Source organism: Balaenoptera musculus, chromosome 14, assembly GCF_009873245.2.
Source record: "Balaenoptera musculus isolate JJ_BM4_2016_0621 chromosome 14, mBalMus1.pri.v3, whole genome shotgun sequence".
NCBI lineage: Eukaryota > Metazoa > Chordata > Mammalia > Artiodactyla > Balaenopteridae > Balaenoptera > Balaenoptera musculus.
In genome coordinates, this window is record NC_045798.1 from 31,335,807 (window position 1) to 31,350,409 (window position 14,603).

The 14,603-nt window shown below is 43.8% G+C and overlaps 2 protein-coding genes across 5 annotated transcripts in view; one reads left to right on the forward strand and one right to left on the reverse strand.

Moving 5' to 3' along the window:
• Positions 1–14,603, reverse strand: part of MTCL1 (microtubule crosslinking factor 1) — a 128,672-nt gene that overhangs the window by 83,541 nt on the left and 30,528 nt on the right. The window lies entirely within an intron of this gene.
• LOC118879847 (60S ribosomal protein L35a-like) lies at positions 9,967–10,747 on the forward strand. The gene is made up of 2 exons (XM_036822938.1): positions 9,967–10,335; positions 10,661–10,747. Exons 1-2 carry the CDS (start codon positions 10,081–10,083, stop codon positions 10,745–10,747), a joined length of 342 nt encoding a protein of 113 aa, XP_036678833.1. The 5' UTR covers positions 9,967–10,080.

A 14,603-nucleotide genomic window follows, 5' to 3' on the forward strand; every position in this document is an offset into this window, starting at 1 on the left:
GACATAAATGGCAGCAATATATTTTTTGATCTGTCTCCTAGAGTTATGGAAATAAAAACAAAAATAAACAGATGGGACCTAATTAAACTTAAAAGCTTTTGCACAACAAAGAAAACCATGAACAAAACGAAAAGACAACACTCAGAATGGGAGAACATGTTTGCAAACGACGTGACTGACAAGGGATTAGTCTCCAAAATTTACGAACAGCTCATGCAGCTCAACATCAAAAGAAAACCCAATCAAAACATGGGCAGAAGACCTAAATAGACATTTCTCCAAAGACATACAGATGGCCAAGAGGCACGTGAAAATGCCAACATCGCAACATGATGCTCAATATCGCTAATTATTAGAGAAATGCAAATCAAAACTACAATGAGATATCACCTCACACCAGTCAGAATGGCCATCAAAAAGTCTACAAACAATAAATGCTGGAGAGGGTGTAGAGAAAAGGGAACCCTCCTACACTGTTGGTGGGAATGTAAATTGATACAGCCACTATGGAAAACAGTAGAGAGGTTCCTTAAAAAACTAAAAATAGGACTACAATATGATCCAGCAATCCCACTCCTAGGCATATATCTGGAGAAAACCATAATTCGAAAAGATACGTGCACCCCAGTGTTCATTGCACCACTATTTATTACAGTAGCCAAGACATGGAAGCAACTTAAATCTCCATCAACAGAGGAATGGATAAAGAAGATGTGGTACATATATACAATGGGATACTACTCAGCCATAACAAGAATAAAATAATGCCATTTGCAGCAACATAGAAGGACCTAGAGATTATCATACTAAGTGAAGTAAGTCAAACAGAGAAAGACAAATATCATATGATATCGCTTATATGCAGAATCTTAAAAAAATGATACAAATGAACTTAGTTACAAAACAGAAATAGACTCACAGAGTTAGGAAACAAACTTATGGTTACCAAAGGGGAAAGGTGGGGTGGAGGGATAAATTGGGAGTTTGGGATTGACATATACACACTGCTATATTTCAAATAGATAACCAAGAAGGACCTACAGTATAGCACAGGGAACTCTGCTCAATATTCTGTAGTAACCTAAATGGGAAAAGAATTTGAAAAAGAATAGATACATGTGTATGTATAACTGAATCACTTTGCTGTACACCTGAAACTAATACAACATTGTTAATCAACTATGCTCCAATATAAAATAAAAATTAGAAGAAATAAACAATATACTTCTTTGGGATACAAAGAGTTGGCAAACTATAAAGAAAAGCAAGGAAAAAAATAGAATTCAAGATGATGTTGACCCGAGGGTGACAGATTATCCTACATGGATTGTCAAACAAACTGGTAACATTCTACTGCCTAAGATGAGTATTCTTTTTACTTTCTTCTTTAAATTTTATATATATTATATGTAATATATATACATGTATATATACATATATGTATACATATTTTAAATATATTATTTTTCTGTATAATATAGTTTGTAGTGTTTTTTAAAAATAGCATTTACAAAAGATAATGAGTTTAGTTTACAACTAAGACGCTCCAAATCTCAAACCCTCTCACATATTAGGAGGTGACTTTGTCCCTCTGATCCTTTGTGAGCAGCCCAGACCTCTCCCCAGCTCTTATCCCCTTGTGGATCATGGGATTAGTGGAGACCGAAGACCAAGGCTGGACAACTTCTGTGGGGTTGGCTGCCCTGTTCTGGGCCCTGCACAGGCGTCAGAACAAGGGAACCTATGAGGCTGGGTTGGGGAATGAGGGACTCTTCAGATTTTCAGTGCAGCCCAGCCCAGAGCCTTACAAAGATTAAAAGGAACAGAAAACAATATGTAAGGGCCCTGGTCTTTGACAAAGGGGCTGCTGTAGCTTTTCACAGAACCTGACAGATATTACACCAGGGTTCAAATGGGTCATACACACATCGGAGTTCAATTCTTTTTAAAAGTATCCAAGCTTGTTAAAGAAAAAACAAAACAGACAGAAGGAATGTGCCAAAGACAATAAAAGAAATATAGGATTCAGTCCCAAGAAACAGCAGGAGGTAGGGAGAAGAATGGGGACCAGGTGAAGTTTTCATCTTAGAATTTCCACGTAAATCTTCTGATGTGTTTGAACTGGGCAATTTATCAATACAATAAAAAATCATGCTCCGAGGGGATGAGAAAAACATGGTGCCCCTTAGAGAAGGCAAACAGGAGTTACAAAAGTTTAAAAGGCTTGAAAAGCGCTTCCCTGGTGGCGCAGTGATTAAGAATCCGCCTGCCAAGGCAGGAGACACGGGTTCGAGCCCTGGTCCGGGAAGATCCCACATGCCGTGGAGCAATTAAGCCCATGGGCCACAACTACTGAGCCTGCGTTCTAGAGCCGGTGCTCCGCAACAAGAGAAGCCACCGCGATGAGAAGCCCACGCACCACAACGAAGAGTAGCCCCCGCTCGCCACAACTAGAGAAAGCCCGTGCACAGCAAAGACCCAATGCAGCCAAAAATAAATAAATAAATAAATAAATTTATTTAAAAAAAAAAAAAAGGCTTGAAAATACCAATGATACTGCAATCTTCCTTGAAAAAGGAAGGAATAATACATTCTGGAAAATGTATTATTGCTCCATCACTGGAGGAAAATGTGAGCTGGCAGAATGGTATAACGGAAAAAGAACACCAGGCAGGAAACCGGAGATCTGTTAGGGAACTACACCCACCCAGCATGTGGTATGTGGTAGGAAGGGTATGGATGGGCTGGGCCCTCTGACACCTGGAGGTGTGAGATTCTCAGCTCTGCCACTTACCGGCTGTGACACACGGCAGGCTGACAGAGGGCAGGCTTGTCAGCTGTGAGCCTCGGTTTTCTTATCATTAAAGTGGGAACATAAAACTGCCCACTTCAAAGGGTGGTCGTGAAGATTAGACAAGCATTGGAAGCATTTAATACCCAGTGGTGCATAATAAATGTTATGCCCCAGCCCTCAATTTCCCAACTATGCAATTGCAGGAAGGAATAAATGAGCTCTAGCCTCACCAGCTCTAAACTTGTTTGTCTGCTGCCGTAGGCAGAACAATTCCCTCCTCCCCCAAAGGCCCGCTTCCTTAATCCATGGAACCTGCGACTGCATGATGCCACATGCCAAAGGGTAATTACAATTGTTAATCAGCTGACCTTGAAATAGGGAGACTCTCCTGAGTTATCCCAGTGGGCTCCATGTCATCAGGGTCCTTGGAAATGGAAGGAGGAGAGAGATTCCTGCCATTGCTGGATCTGAAGATGGAGGAAGAGGGTTTGAGCCCAGAAATGAGGATGTGCCTGGGGGCTGGAAAGGGCAAGGAAATGGATCCTCTCCTAGAGCCTCCAGAAAGGAACAGAGTCCTGAAAAACCTTCATTTTAGCCAGCGAGTGACTTACTTCTGCTGCAGCCCCCCCGGGAGGAGCCAGACAGGCAGCAATGGAAGCAGCTCGGAGCAGGGGCGAGGGAGCCTCCCCTGAAGAGCACGGCCAGGCCCCGGGACACAGGACCCCGGCTCCCAGCTCCTCCAGCCAGCCTGTTGCAAGAGCCATTTAACTCTCCATTAACCTGATGTGATGAGCACAGAGAAATGAACTCCCGGCAGCAAGCGCATCGCAATTTACGGCACCCGCTAACTGATGTGCGAGTTCCTACCGCGTGGGTCGAGAGTAAACCATTTGTTTGCTTACTTCCCTCACGCCCTTCCCGGACAGTGGGTACATCGGGCCTTCTCCTCTCGTCTCCTGCAGTTTTCTATTCAGCTGTTATTCCACTGACGTTTCCCATCCCGCAGTCTTTTCTCGGTTGTGCGGTTTGCCATCAGCAACCCATATCATTTTTGCAGACCTGACCGAGGTTTCACAACAAAAATCCCACGACCCTCCAACCTTCCACTCATCCCACTTCGAAATGTTCGCCCAAAGCAAGTATCCTCCCGCATGAGGCGTGCGGTGAGAAGACCACTCAGTTGGCACTTGAGAAAATCCTGGTCACGTCGCTTAACTGTTCTGGGCCCCAACACTGTCCTCTGCAAAAGAGGAGATGGTCTGGGACTGCTTCGTGGCGAGAACACTGCTTCTGGGGGGTGAAGACGTAAGAGGCAGAGACCTGCTCTGATGCTCCGTTTTTAACTTCACTGACCAAATATGAGAGCAACTTCTGGCCCAGGCGCCACCTTGGCACTCAGGACACAATGACAGCCATAGTCCCTGCCCTGAGCAAGCTCACTCTCTGCAGCCACAAGGCTCTCGCAAGGAACTGTCTTAGGTTACACGTCTTCATCTCCTTGGGCTCGGGGGCATCTGTCCCATGGGGGTGATGAAACAGTTCCCCGCACAGGGGCTGAAAGGTGCAAATAAACCCCAAGCATGAAGCACTATCTCAAAATGGCCATTATCTTATTTGTTAAGGATTTCTCATACTTGAGCAGGTTTCTGCTTCCCTGAATGCAGTAAGAGAGCTCTAAAGACTGGACTTTGGTTAATGGAAAAAACAAGCCAGATGGAGGTGAGTGAGTGAAAGAGCAACGTACAACTATTTCTTTACTAAACAGTTACTAGGACACATTCGCCTTCAAACTCGCTCAGCAGAACAGGCTCCGGGAGACGCTCAGTTGTTTTCCAAGGAGATGGTTGTTTTCATAAGCCAGAGACAAGCTACGTTACTCCCCCCTCCTCTTTACAATCACAGCCGTCGGGGGCGACCCTCCGTCCAGCACATCCACGTGCACACAGCCCTCCCTGACCAGACTTCACCAAGATAAATAATGCTCTTGCCCGTTCTTGAATTACTCTGACCTCTCTGACAGATGCTGGCGTGCATCTCTGGAACATGTGTCCTTAATAACAAGGGAAGAAACATCCCAGGCAGCGTAGGATCTCTTATAGACGCCACAGATACGCAGAGGGATTTCTACAGGAAGGCACGTTCATGCTCCCGGCAGGCAGCCCTCGGTCACTGCCTCTCCCCGACTGCGCACACACCCCAGTCCTGCCGGGGAACCTGCCTCCCGGCAGCAGTTCTCTGCCGCCCCTTACAGTTGCCCCCACCCCTTAGCTCCCACATTTCAGGGATGTTTTCTCAGATGCACAGGACATGCGCTGAAACCCACCAGTTCCAGGCTTCTGCGGTGTCTTCCACGAGTTAACTGGACCCTCCCTCCAACACAGCACCTGGTGCTGAGGTTTTCTTCTGTGATGTCTCGCTCCGTGGAGCCTGGTCTGTGGATACGCTGTAGCGGCAAGAGCCAGGCAGGGTAGAAGTTGGCCAAGAAGGACTCGGTGAGCTTCCCTCCCGACTCTCAAAGCACCGTGTTCTACTCACCCACGGACCAGGTCAGTCTAACCTGACTTGAAAAGGCAGCTCTTGGGCAGAATGTGTTCGGGGGCGGGGTGTTGCAGGGCAAGCTCACAAGAGGCAGCTCTAGTTCCCGTTCCAAAAGCAAACGAAACACCATGCCTTCATTCTCTGCAAATGGTCCGCCAGATTTCCCAAATCTCCCAAGGTAGTTTTCTAATTATTTGTGTTTACTGGCCAACTTGTCTCCAAATATTAAAGACTAGCTCCTCAAAAATCATGCTATCAACCCACGGGGCTTTGCATTAAGAGTACCTATAGTGCTGGGAGAACTGGACAGCTGTATGTAAAAGAACGAAATTAGAACACTCCCTAACACCATACACGAAATAAACTCAAGATGGATTAAAGACCTAAATGTAAGACTGGATGCTATACAACTCCTAGAGGAAAACAGAACACTTTTTGACATAAATCACAGCAACATCTTTTTGGATCTGCCTCCTAGAGTAGCGGAAATAAAAACAGAAATAAACAAATGGGACCTAATTAAGCTTAAAAGCTTTTGCACAGCAAAGGAAACCATAAAGAAAACGAAAAGACAACCTACAGAATGGGAGAAAATATTTGCAAATAATGCAACCAACAAGGGATTAATCTCCAAAATATAAAAACAGCTCATACAGCTCAATATCAAAAAACCAACAACCCAATCAAAAAGTGGGCAGAAGACCTAAACAGACATTTCTCCAAAGAAGACATAAAGATGGCCAAAAGGTACATGAAAAGATGCTCAACACTGCTACTTATTAGAGAAATGCAAATCAAAACTACAATGAGGTACTACCCCACACCGGTCAGAATGCCCATCATCAAAAAGTCTACAGATAATAAATGCTGGAGAGGGTATGGAGAAAAGGGAACCCTCCTACACCGTTGGTGGGAATGTAAATTGGTGCAGCCACTATGGAGAACAGTAGGGAGATTCCTTAAAAAAACTAAAAATAGAACTACCATACGACCCAGCAATCCCACTACTGGGCATATACCCTGAGAAAACCATAATTCAAAAAGAGTCATGTACCACAATGTTCACTGCAGCTCTGTTTACAATAGCCAGGACATGGAAGCAGCCTAAGTGTCCATCAACAGATGAATGGATAAAGAAGATGTGGCACATATATACAATGGAATATTACTCAGCCATAAAAAGAAACGAAATGGAGTTATTTGTAGTGAGGTGGATGGACCTAGAGTCTGTCATACAGAGTGAAGTAAGTCAGAAAGAGAAAAACAAATACCATATGCTAACACATATATATGGAATCTAAGAGAAAAAAAAAAAAGGTCATGAAGAACCTAGGGGCAAGACGGGAATAAAGACACAGACCTACTAGAGAATGGACTTGAGGATATGGGGAGGGGGAAGGGTAAGCTGTGACAAAGTGAGAGAGTGGCTTGGACATATATACACTACCAAATGTAAAACAGATAGCTAGTGGGAAGCAGCCGCGTAGCACAGGGAGATCAGCTCGGTGGTTTGTGACCACCTAGAGGGGTGGGATAGGGAGGGTGGGAGGGAGGGAGACGCAAGAGGGAAGAGATATGGGAACATATGTATAACTGATTCACTTTGTTATACAGCAGAAACTAACACACCATTGTAAAGCAATTATACTCCAATAAAGATGTTAAAAAAAAAAAAAAAAAAAAGAATCTGCCTTCCAATGCAGGGGACTCGAGCTTGATCCCTGGTCGGGGAACTAAGATCCCACACGCTGCAGCGCAACTAAGCCCCCTGCCCTGCAACTACTGAGGCTGCGCACTCTGGAGCCTGCCTGCCACAACTAGAGAGAAGACCGCACACCACAGTGAAGAGCCCATGTGCCACAACTAAGACCCGATGCAGCCAAATAAATAAATAATTTTTTTAAAACATGAGAAGGCAACCTACTGAATGAGAGAAGATATTTGCAAATCACATATCCATCAAGGGGTTAATATTCAAAATGTATGAAGAACGCATACAACTTGACAACAACAAAACCCCCAAACAACCTGACTTTTCAAATATGCAGAGGACCCAATAGACACATGAAAGATGATCGACGTCACTAATTATTACGGAAATGCAAAGCAAAACCATAGTGAGATATCACTTCATACCTATTAGAATGCCTATTCTCAAAAAGACAAGAAATAACAGGTGTTGGTGAAGATGTGAAGAAAATTGTACCCTCATACACTGTTGGTGGGAATGTAAATTGGTGCGGCCACTTTGGAAAACAGTATGGAGATTCCTCAAGAAGTTAAGAATAGAACTACCACACAATTCAGCTACTCCAGTTCTGGGTATTCATCTGAAGAATACAAGAACACTAATTTGAAAAGATAGATGCACCTCAATGTTCTCAGCAGTGTTATTTACAACACTTGAGATATGGAAATGAACTCATAGACACAGAGAACAGATTGGTGGTTACCAGAGGGGAAGGGAGCTGGGGGTGGTTGAAATGGATGAAGAGGGTCAAGTGGTAATGGATAGTTACTAAACTTTGGGGGATGATCACTTTGTAATGAACATAGATGTTGAATGATAATGTTGTACACCTGAAACTTATATACCAATTTTACCTCCATAAAAAAAGAAGGAAAGGCAGAAAGGATATTTTATAAATTTCACAAATGATCATTGAAATTGATGTGAAATAAATGTAGACGGATTTTTGCATAAAAAAAAAGACGTGCTGAATATACATATACAATGGAATATTACACAGTCATAAAAAAGACTAAAATAATGCCATTTCCAGCAACATGGATGGACCTAGACATTATCATACTAAGTGAAGTAAGCCAGGCAAAGACAAATATCATATGATATTGCTTATATGCAGAATCTAAAAAACAAGATACAAATGAACATATATACAAAACAGAAATCGACCCACAGACATAGAAAACAAACTCATGGTTACCAAAGGGAAAAGGACTGGGAGGGATAAATTAGGAGGTTGGGATTAACTGATACACACTACTATATATAAAATAGATAACAGGGGCTTCCCTTGTGGCGCAGTGGTTGAGAATCTGCCTGCTAATAATGCAGGGGACACGAGTTCGAGCCCTGGTCTGGGAAGATCCCACATGCCACGGAGCAGCTGGGCCCGTGAGCCACAACTGCTGAGCCTGTGCGTCTGGAGCCTGTGCCCCGCAACGGGAGGGGCCGCGATAGTGAAAGGCCCGCGCACCGCGATGAAGAGCGGTCCCCGCACCGCGATGAAGAGTGGCCCCCGCTTGCCGCAACTAGAGAAAGCCCTCGCACGAACCGAAGACCCAACACAGCCAAAAATAAATAAATAAATAAATAAGTAGCTATAAAACAATCGAATTCATGCTCTGCAATTCAGTTTAGCTAGTCGTTTAAAAAATCCTGTAAATAACAAACATCTTAAAAAAATAAAAACCAAGCATGAGTTTATTCCTCTACAAAAAAAAAAAAAAAAAAATAGATAACCAACAAGGACCTACTGTATAGCACAGGGAACTATACGCATTATTTTTTAATAACCTAAAATGGGAAAGAATCTGAAAAAGAATATAAATATATATACATACACATATGTGTGTGTGTATATATATATATATATATATAACTGAATCATTCTGCTGTACACCTGAAACTAACACAACACTGTACATCAACTATACTTCAATTAAAAAATAAATAAATAAAAGAGCACCTATAAAAAATAACTTTGCAAGAGAAAACCAAAATCGCCTACTCACTCACTCTTTGAGTTTCCTACTTTAAACTGGGGACAAAAATACATCTGTAAGACCCATAAATGCAAAGACTTATTAGTATATAGAGTAACTTAGCTAGAATGACAATATTGCCCTATAGCAAATGGTTAATGCATAAAATTATCTTTTAAAAACCGCACTAGTAAGCTCAGAGCAGAGGGTTCCTAAGCTTTTTAGTCGGATGGCGGTGGCGGCTCCAGTGAATAGCTACAGACAGAAAGGAAAGTCCTCCAGTATGGGAAAGGGAGACCAGGCAAAACGTTTTTGGAGGGAAATGCTGTTGACTATGAAATTGACTAAAACTGTTATTTCATGAAGAGCATTAGAGGTGAAATAAGAAAAGTGAAATATATTTATTCTTTTAGACCAATGCACTCCAGTAAGATTTACACGGTGGCCGCCTCAGAGAGCCTGTATTTCGGGGACACAGATCTTCACTTCCAGAAGCTCCGACTGAGACCTTCTGCTACCAGTCTCTGCGTCATCAGCTGTGCCTGCCAGACACTGCCAGGCAATTGGACCCAGACATCAACAAACATACCCTGAGCTAGACAGGCTGGGCCACCACAATCAATAAGAAATGAGAACACATTGCAAGTCCCAAGGCGGATAAATAAGAAGAAATCCACATATAGGACATTTGTTCTGAGTAAATCCTAAGAGTTCTCATCAGAAAAAAAATATTTTTTTTGATTTCTTTAATTTTGTATTTATATGAGGTGATGCGTGTTTACTAAGCTTACTGTGATAATCATTTCATGATATATGAAACTTTGGGGGCAAATAAGTGGGGTAGGCTCGGCTATATGCCTCAACGAGGCACTGGTGTGGCTCCGAGGCTCCACCAGCTAATGATTTCTATGGATTCCAGCAACAGGGAAGACAGGATGGAGGAGATATGGGACTGACGGTGCTGGTCCCCTGACCTCCGAGAATGGGTGCTCCAGCCTGCTGGGAACAGGACTTCTAAAATGACAAATATGTCTGGAAGGCTGTGGTCCAAGGCCATTTTTGCTGACTATAAGCAGGGTGTACGGAACCAGAGGGAGCACACAGCTCTCCTGAAAACTGAAGGTGTATATGCTCGAGATGAAACTGAATTCTATCTAGTCAAGAGATGTGCTTTTATGTACAAAGCAAAGAACAACACAGTAACTCCTGGTGGAAAACCTAAAACCAGAGTAATCTGGGGAAAGATAACTTGCACTCATGGAAACAGTGGCATGGTTTGTGCCAAATTTAGCAATAGCTTTTTTTTTTTTTAATTTTTATTTATTTATTTATTTATTTATGGCTGCGTTGGGTCTTCGTTTCTGTGCGAGGGCTTTCTCTAGTTGTGGCAAGTGGGGGCCACTCTTCATCGCGGTGCGCGGGCCTCTCACTATCGCAGGCTTTCCTGTTGCGGAGCACAGGCTGCAGACGCGCAGGCTCAGTAATTGTGGCTCACAGGCCCAGCCGCTCCGCGGCATATGGGATCTTCCCAGACCAGGGCTCGAACCCGTGTCCCCTGCATTGGCAGGCAGATTCTCAACCACTGCACCACCAGGGAAGCCCGTCTGTGCCAAATTTGGAAGCAACCTTCCTGCTAAGGCCACTGGACACAGAATCCGTGTGATGCTGTACCCTTCAAGGATTTAAACTTATTGAAAAGTAGATAAAACTGTGGACTTGTTCTCTTGTAAAAAAAAAAATTATGTAAGTCAAATCATTATGCTGTACACCTTAAACTTATACAGTGCTGCATGTCAATTATATCTCATTAAAACTAAAATAAAAGTTACAAAAAAAAGAAATCCACATCAAGATGAATCACTGCAAGTGAAACTGCAGTGGTAACAAGAAAAACTTAAAAGGAACCAGAGGGAAAGTCAGATTACCAGCAAAGAACAACAGTTAGGCTGACAGTTGCTACAACAGCAACAGATATCAAAAAATAATGGAATTGTATCTTTAGAAGTGCTGAGGAAAACAACTGTTAACCTAAAATTCTCTACCCAATTAAATTACCATTTGAGAGTATTTTTTAGATAGACAAAGGCCTCTGTGCAGAGATTACCTCCTACTTATGCTTACTGAAATAACCCTAAATGCATCCCAGCAAGAAGAAACAGAACCTGGAAAGAAAAGTGGTAACCAAAGTTGGTAAATTTAGATCTAAAAGGTGAATCAGCATAAGTACTTACAATTAAAATAAAATGGAAAAAAAAAAAAGAAAAAAAAATAATAATAAAATGGAAGCTTAAAATGGGGTAGCGGAGATTTGACACAATTATTTTCAGCAAGTCACAGTGTCAGAAGGAGTCTGTGTCCTTCAGGAGAATGGTAAATACACTTTTAAGTATGTTTGTTAAAATTTGCAAAGAACAGAGATATAAAGTCTAAACCAACAGAGAGAGAATTAAAAAAACAAGCCCAGTATTTTTGATGGAATGCAGGAAGGTTAAAAAAAGAAGAAAAAAAACATGGTGGCAGGAAAAGTAAATAACATAGCAGAACAAGTCCAACTCTAAGTGCAATCACAATAACTCTAAATGGAACAAACTCACTTATTAAGATAAACATGGATTACCTCTCACACACACTCAGCCTTAAACTGCTTAAAACATGACACAGAAAAGTTGAAAACAAAAAAGTAAAAAAATTATACCAGCAAACAATACTGCAAAGAAAGCCGATGTAGCAATATTGGTACAATGTGACACTGAGAGCAGCATCAGACACATTGGAATCCAAGGCAAAAGCACTAACAGAGATAATGCATTTAATAATAGAAGAACCACCTACCAAGTTATGATAATCGTGAATTTTTATGCACCCAATAATAAAGTAGCAAACACTTTCCCAAACCAAATTCACTTTATTCTGCTGAAATGGCCCCAAAAGCAAGAGACAAGAAAGCCAACCCACTGGTCAGATGGGCCCACTGGTGGGACATATCATGGCCTTGAGTGAGTTTGATCATTATAAAAGAATCATTAATTACAGAAATGAGACTATTTGGGGGAGTTAAAAGTGAACAGAAGGCTATGTATTATTCAAGAGTGACCACAGAAATTATAGATCCAGATTTCATTCAAGAAGCAAGGAAGGACTAGACCCATAAGATAAATTAGAAGTAGGCAATTGTGGGGAGTAATCAACTATTTTATGTTTTCCCATTTGTTTAATGTAAAAGTCATATTTTTATATACATTAAATTCAAGAGTGTCCTTTTACTCCCTTTTTAAAAATTAAAAAGAAATTTTTTGGCCTCGCCACGAGGCATGTGGGATCTTAGTTCCCCAGCCAGGGATCAAACCCGCACCCCTTGTAGGGAAAGCACACTGGACCACCAGGGAAGTCCCAAGAGTGTCCTTTTACTGACAATGTGTTCAGTTGAATGAAACAAAGTCCCAGTGCTCCGGTGGGTGGTTTCAAAGTCCCCATGAGAGGCTCAGAGGCTACCAGGAGGACAGGAGACAATGACCACACAGCCACCCTGCCCCCTAATGCGGGTTCCTGTCCCACTGGTCACCTGGAGAACCAGAGTCGCACACAAACAACACAATCCACAACAGCTAGAAGCGTGCATGCTGAAGATGAGCAAAAGAGGGAAAGGACAGAAGAGAAAAAAGACAACTCAAGGGGCAGAGAGAGGCAGAGCAAATTTGACGAGTGGCAGGTTCCAACGAACCTGAGAGAGATGAATCCACTGTCATGAGCAGGCTGGAATCCAGCCTCTGATGTGCTTTAGGAAAACTATAATTAACGGCCAGGAAGCCCCATGGTCATGGCCCTTTACGACTGCTGTGGTCAGAAACACACAACTCGAGGCTGGGCACCGACTCACGCCCGAGGACAGTTGCACGCTGCCGCCCGTCGTCTGGGCCTCTGCTTCGATGGAAAGAGGTCACTCCAAGGCCTCCTCCTCCCCAAATGCCTGTCCTGCAAACTCTTATTTTACCCTTCGTTAATCTCACCAACCCACAGCTCCACTCCTAGGTGGGAACTATTTAGCTACAATTACAGAGATGCTCCAGACGCAACATCCTCTCAGGGCAGTGATGGCAGCTGATCTAAAAGCACCGGGAAGTTTCACAAAACACAGATGCCTGAGAAACAGAATAAAACAAACCCCTCAGATGCCTGGGTCCCACCCCCAGAAGTTCTGATGCAACTGGCCAGGGGGTGGCCTGGCATCCGGGTTTGTAACCTCCCCAGGGATTCTTCTACCAGGCAGCTGGGGTGAGTGTCACAGGGCTCAAGGGCTCGTCCTCGGCACGGGTTTACAAGACCCCTTTCACCTCCTAATAAAGGCCGAGGAGCAGGGCGCACCTTATTCCCTGCTCTGAGCACTGCTGGTCTCTAATCCTCCTGCATTGAAAGACCCAAACGTCTACCCTCCCCTCCCATTTCAAAGGGCACCTCTGAAGATGTTTGTCAAGAGGTTGAGAGCAAAGGCGAACGAGCAGTGTCTGCTTTCTGCACATCGTGTCACCAGCCTGCCCCTGGGAAAATCTAATAATTAGCTGAGCTCAGACGTCACTGGGGTGGCTCAGGAGGGGGATGTGAGCCCGTACAGAGCGAGAAGGGAGATGAGAAGGCTTCCGGAGGTACCAGAACAACCTATGCAGCCCCTCACAATCATGTCAAACCATCCCTCCCTCGAGAAGAAGAACAGGACTCCGCTGTCAAGGCCAGGGGCACGTGGACAGCACCACACGCCCATCTGGTCGCAGGGATGCTTCCCTCGGAAGCTCCAGGGGAGCTGGGGGGAGAGATATCCGGCCAGCCAGTGCACGTGGTGTCTCTCCCCCAGCCGGTGGTGCTCAACTGGGGGTGACTTGGGGCCCCTCCCCATAGACACTGGCACAAATGGAGGGTTGTTCCTGGCATCCAGTGGGTGGAGACCAGAGATGCTGTTACACATCCTACAGGGCACAGAGTGGCCTCCCGCGGCAGAGTTATCCAGCCCAAAACACCCACAGAGCCGAGGCTGAGAAACCATCTCCGAGCGATGGCTCAGCAGTGATTCGTCGGGCAATCCCAATGTGCAATGTTATATGACAATGTGAGGGTTATGCGACACCTGAGCCCCATCACTTGGTGACCCTGTGAGTTACCTGGTTTAAAAATAAATCCAAATCCAAACCCAAACCCTACACAAGAGAACCCTTGGAAACAACAAGAAACTCCCAGCGACACTTCAAAGTTGAAAAGGAAGCGAGAGGCCCAACCATGGACTCAGTTGGCCAGAAGGAAAGCATCTCATTTCACCCAGAGAAGTTCCTCCGACTCCTCCGGGAGGAGCGTGAAAAGCTCTCGACCATTAAGAGTGTTTTAAACACGTGCATTAGACCCAGACAGACAGGCACCTGTTGCATAAAATTACATCATCTTTAAACTGTCCTGTTTCCTAGGAGTCACAAAAATAATGGAGGATTTTTCAGAAGTGACTTTGTTTCACTCATGAAAAACATTGTTGCTAATCCGCGTGAATAAGCACAGATGATGG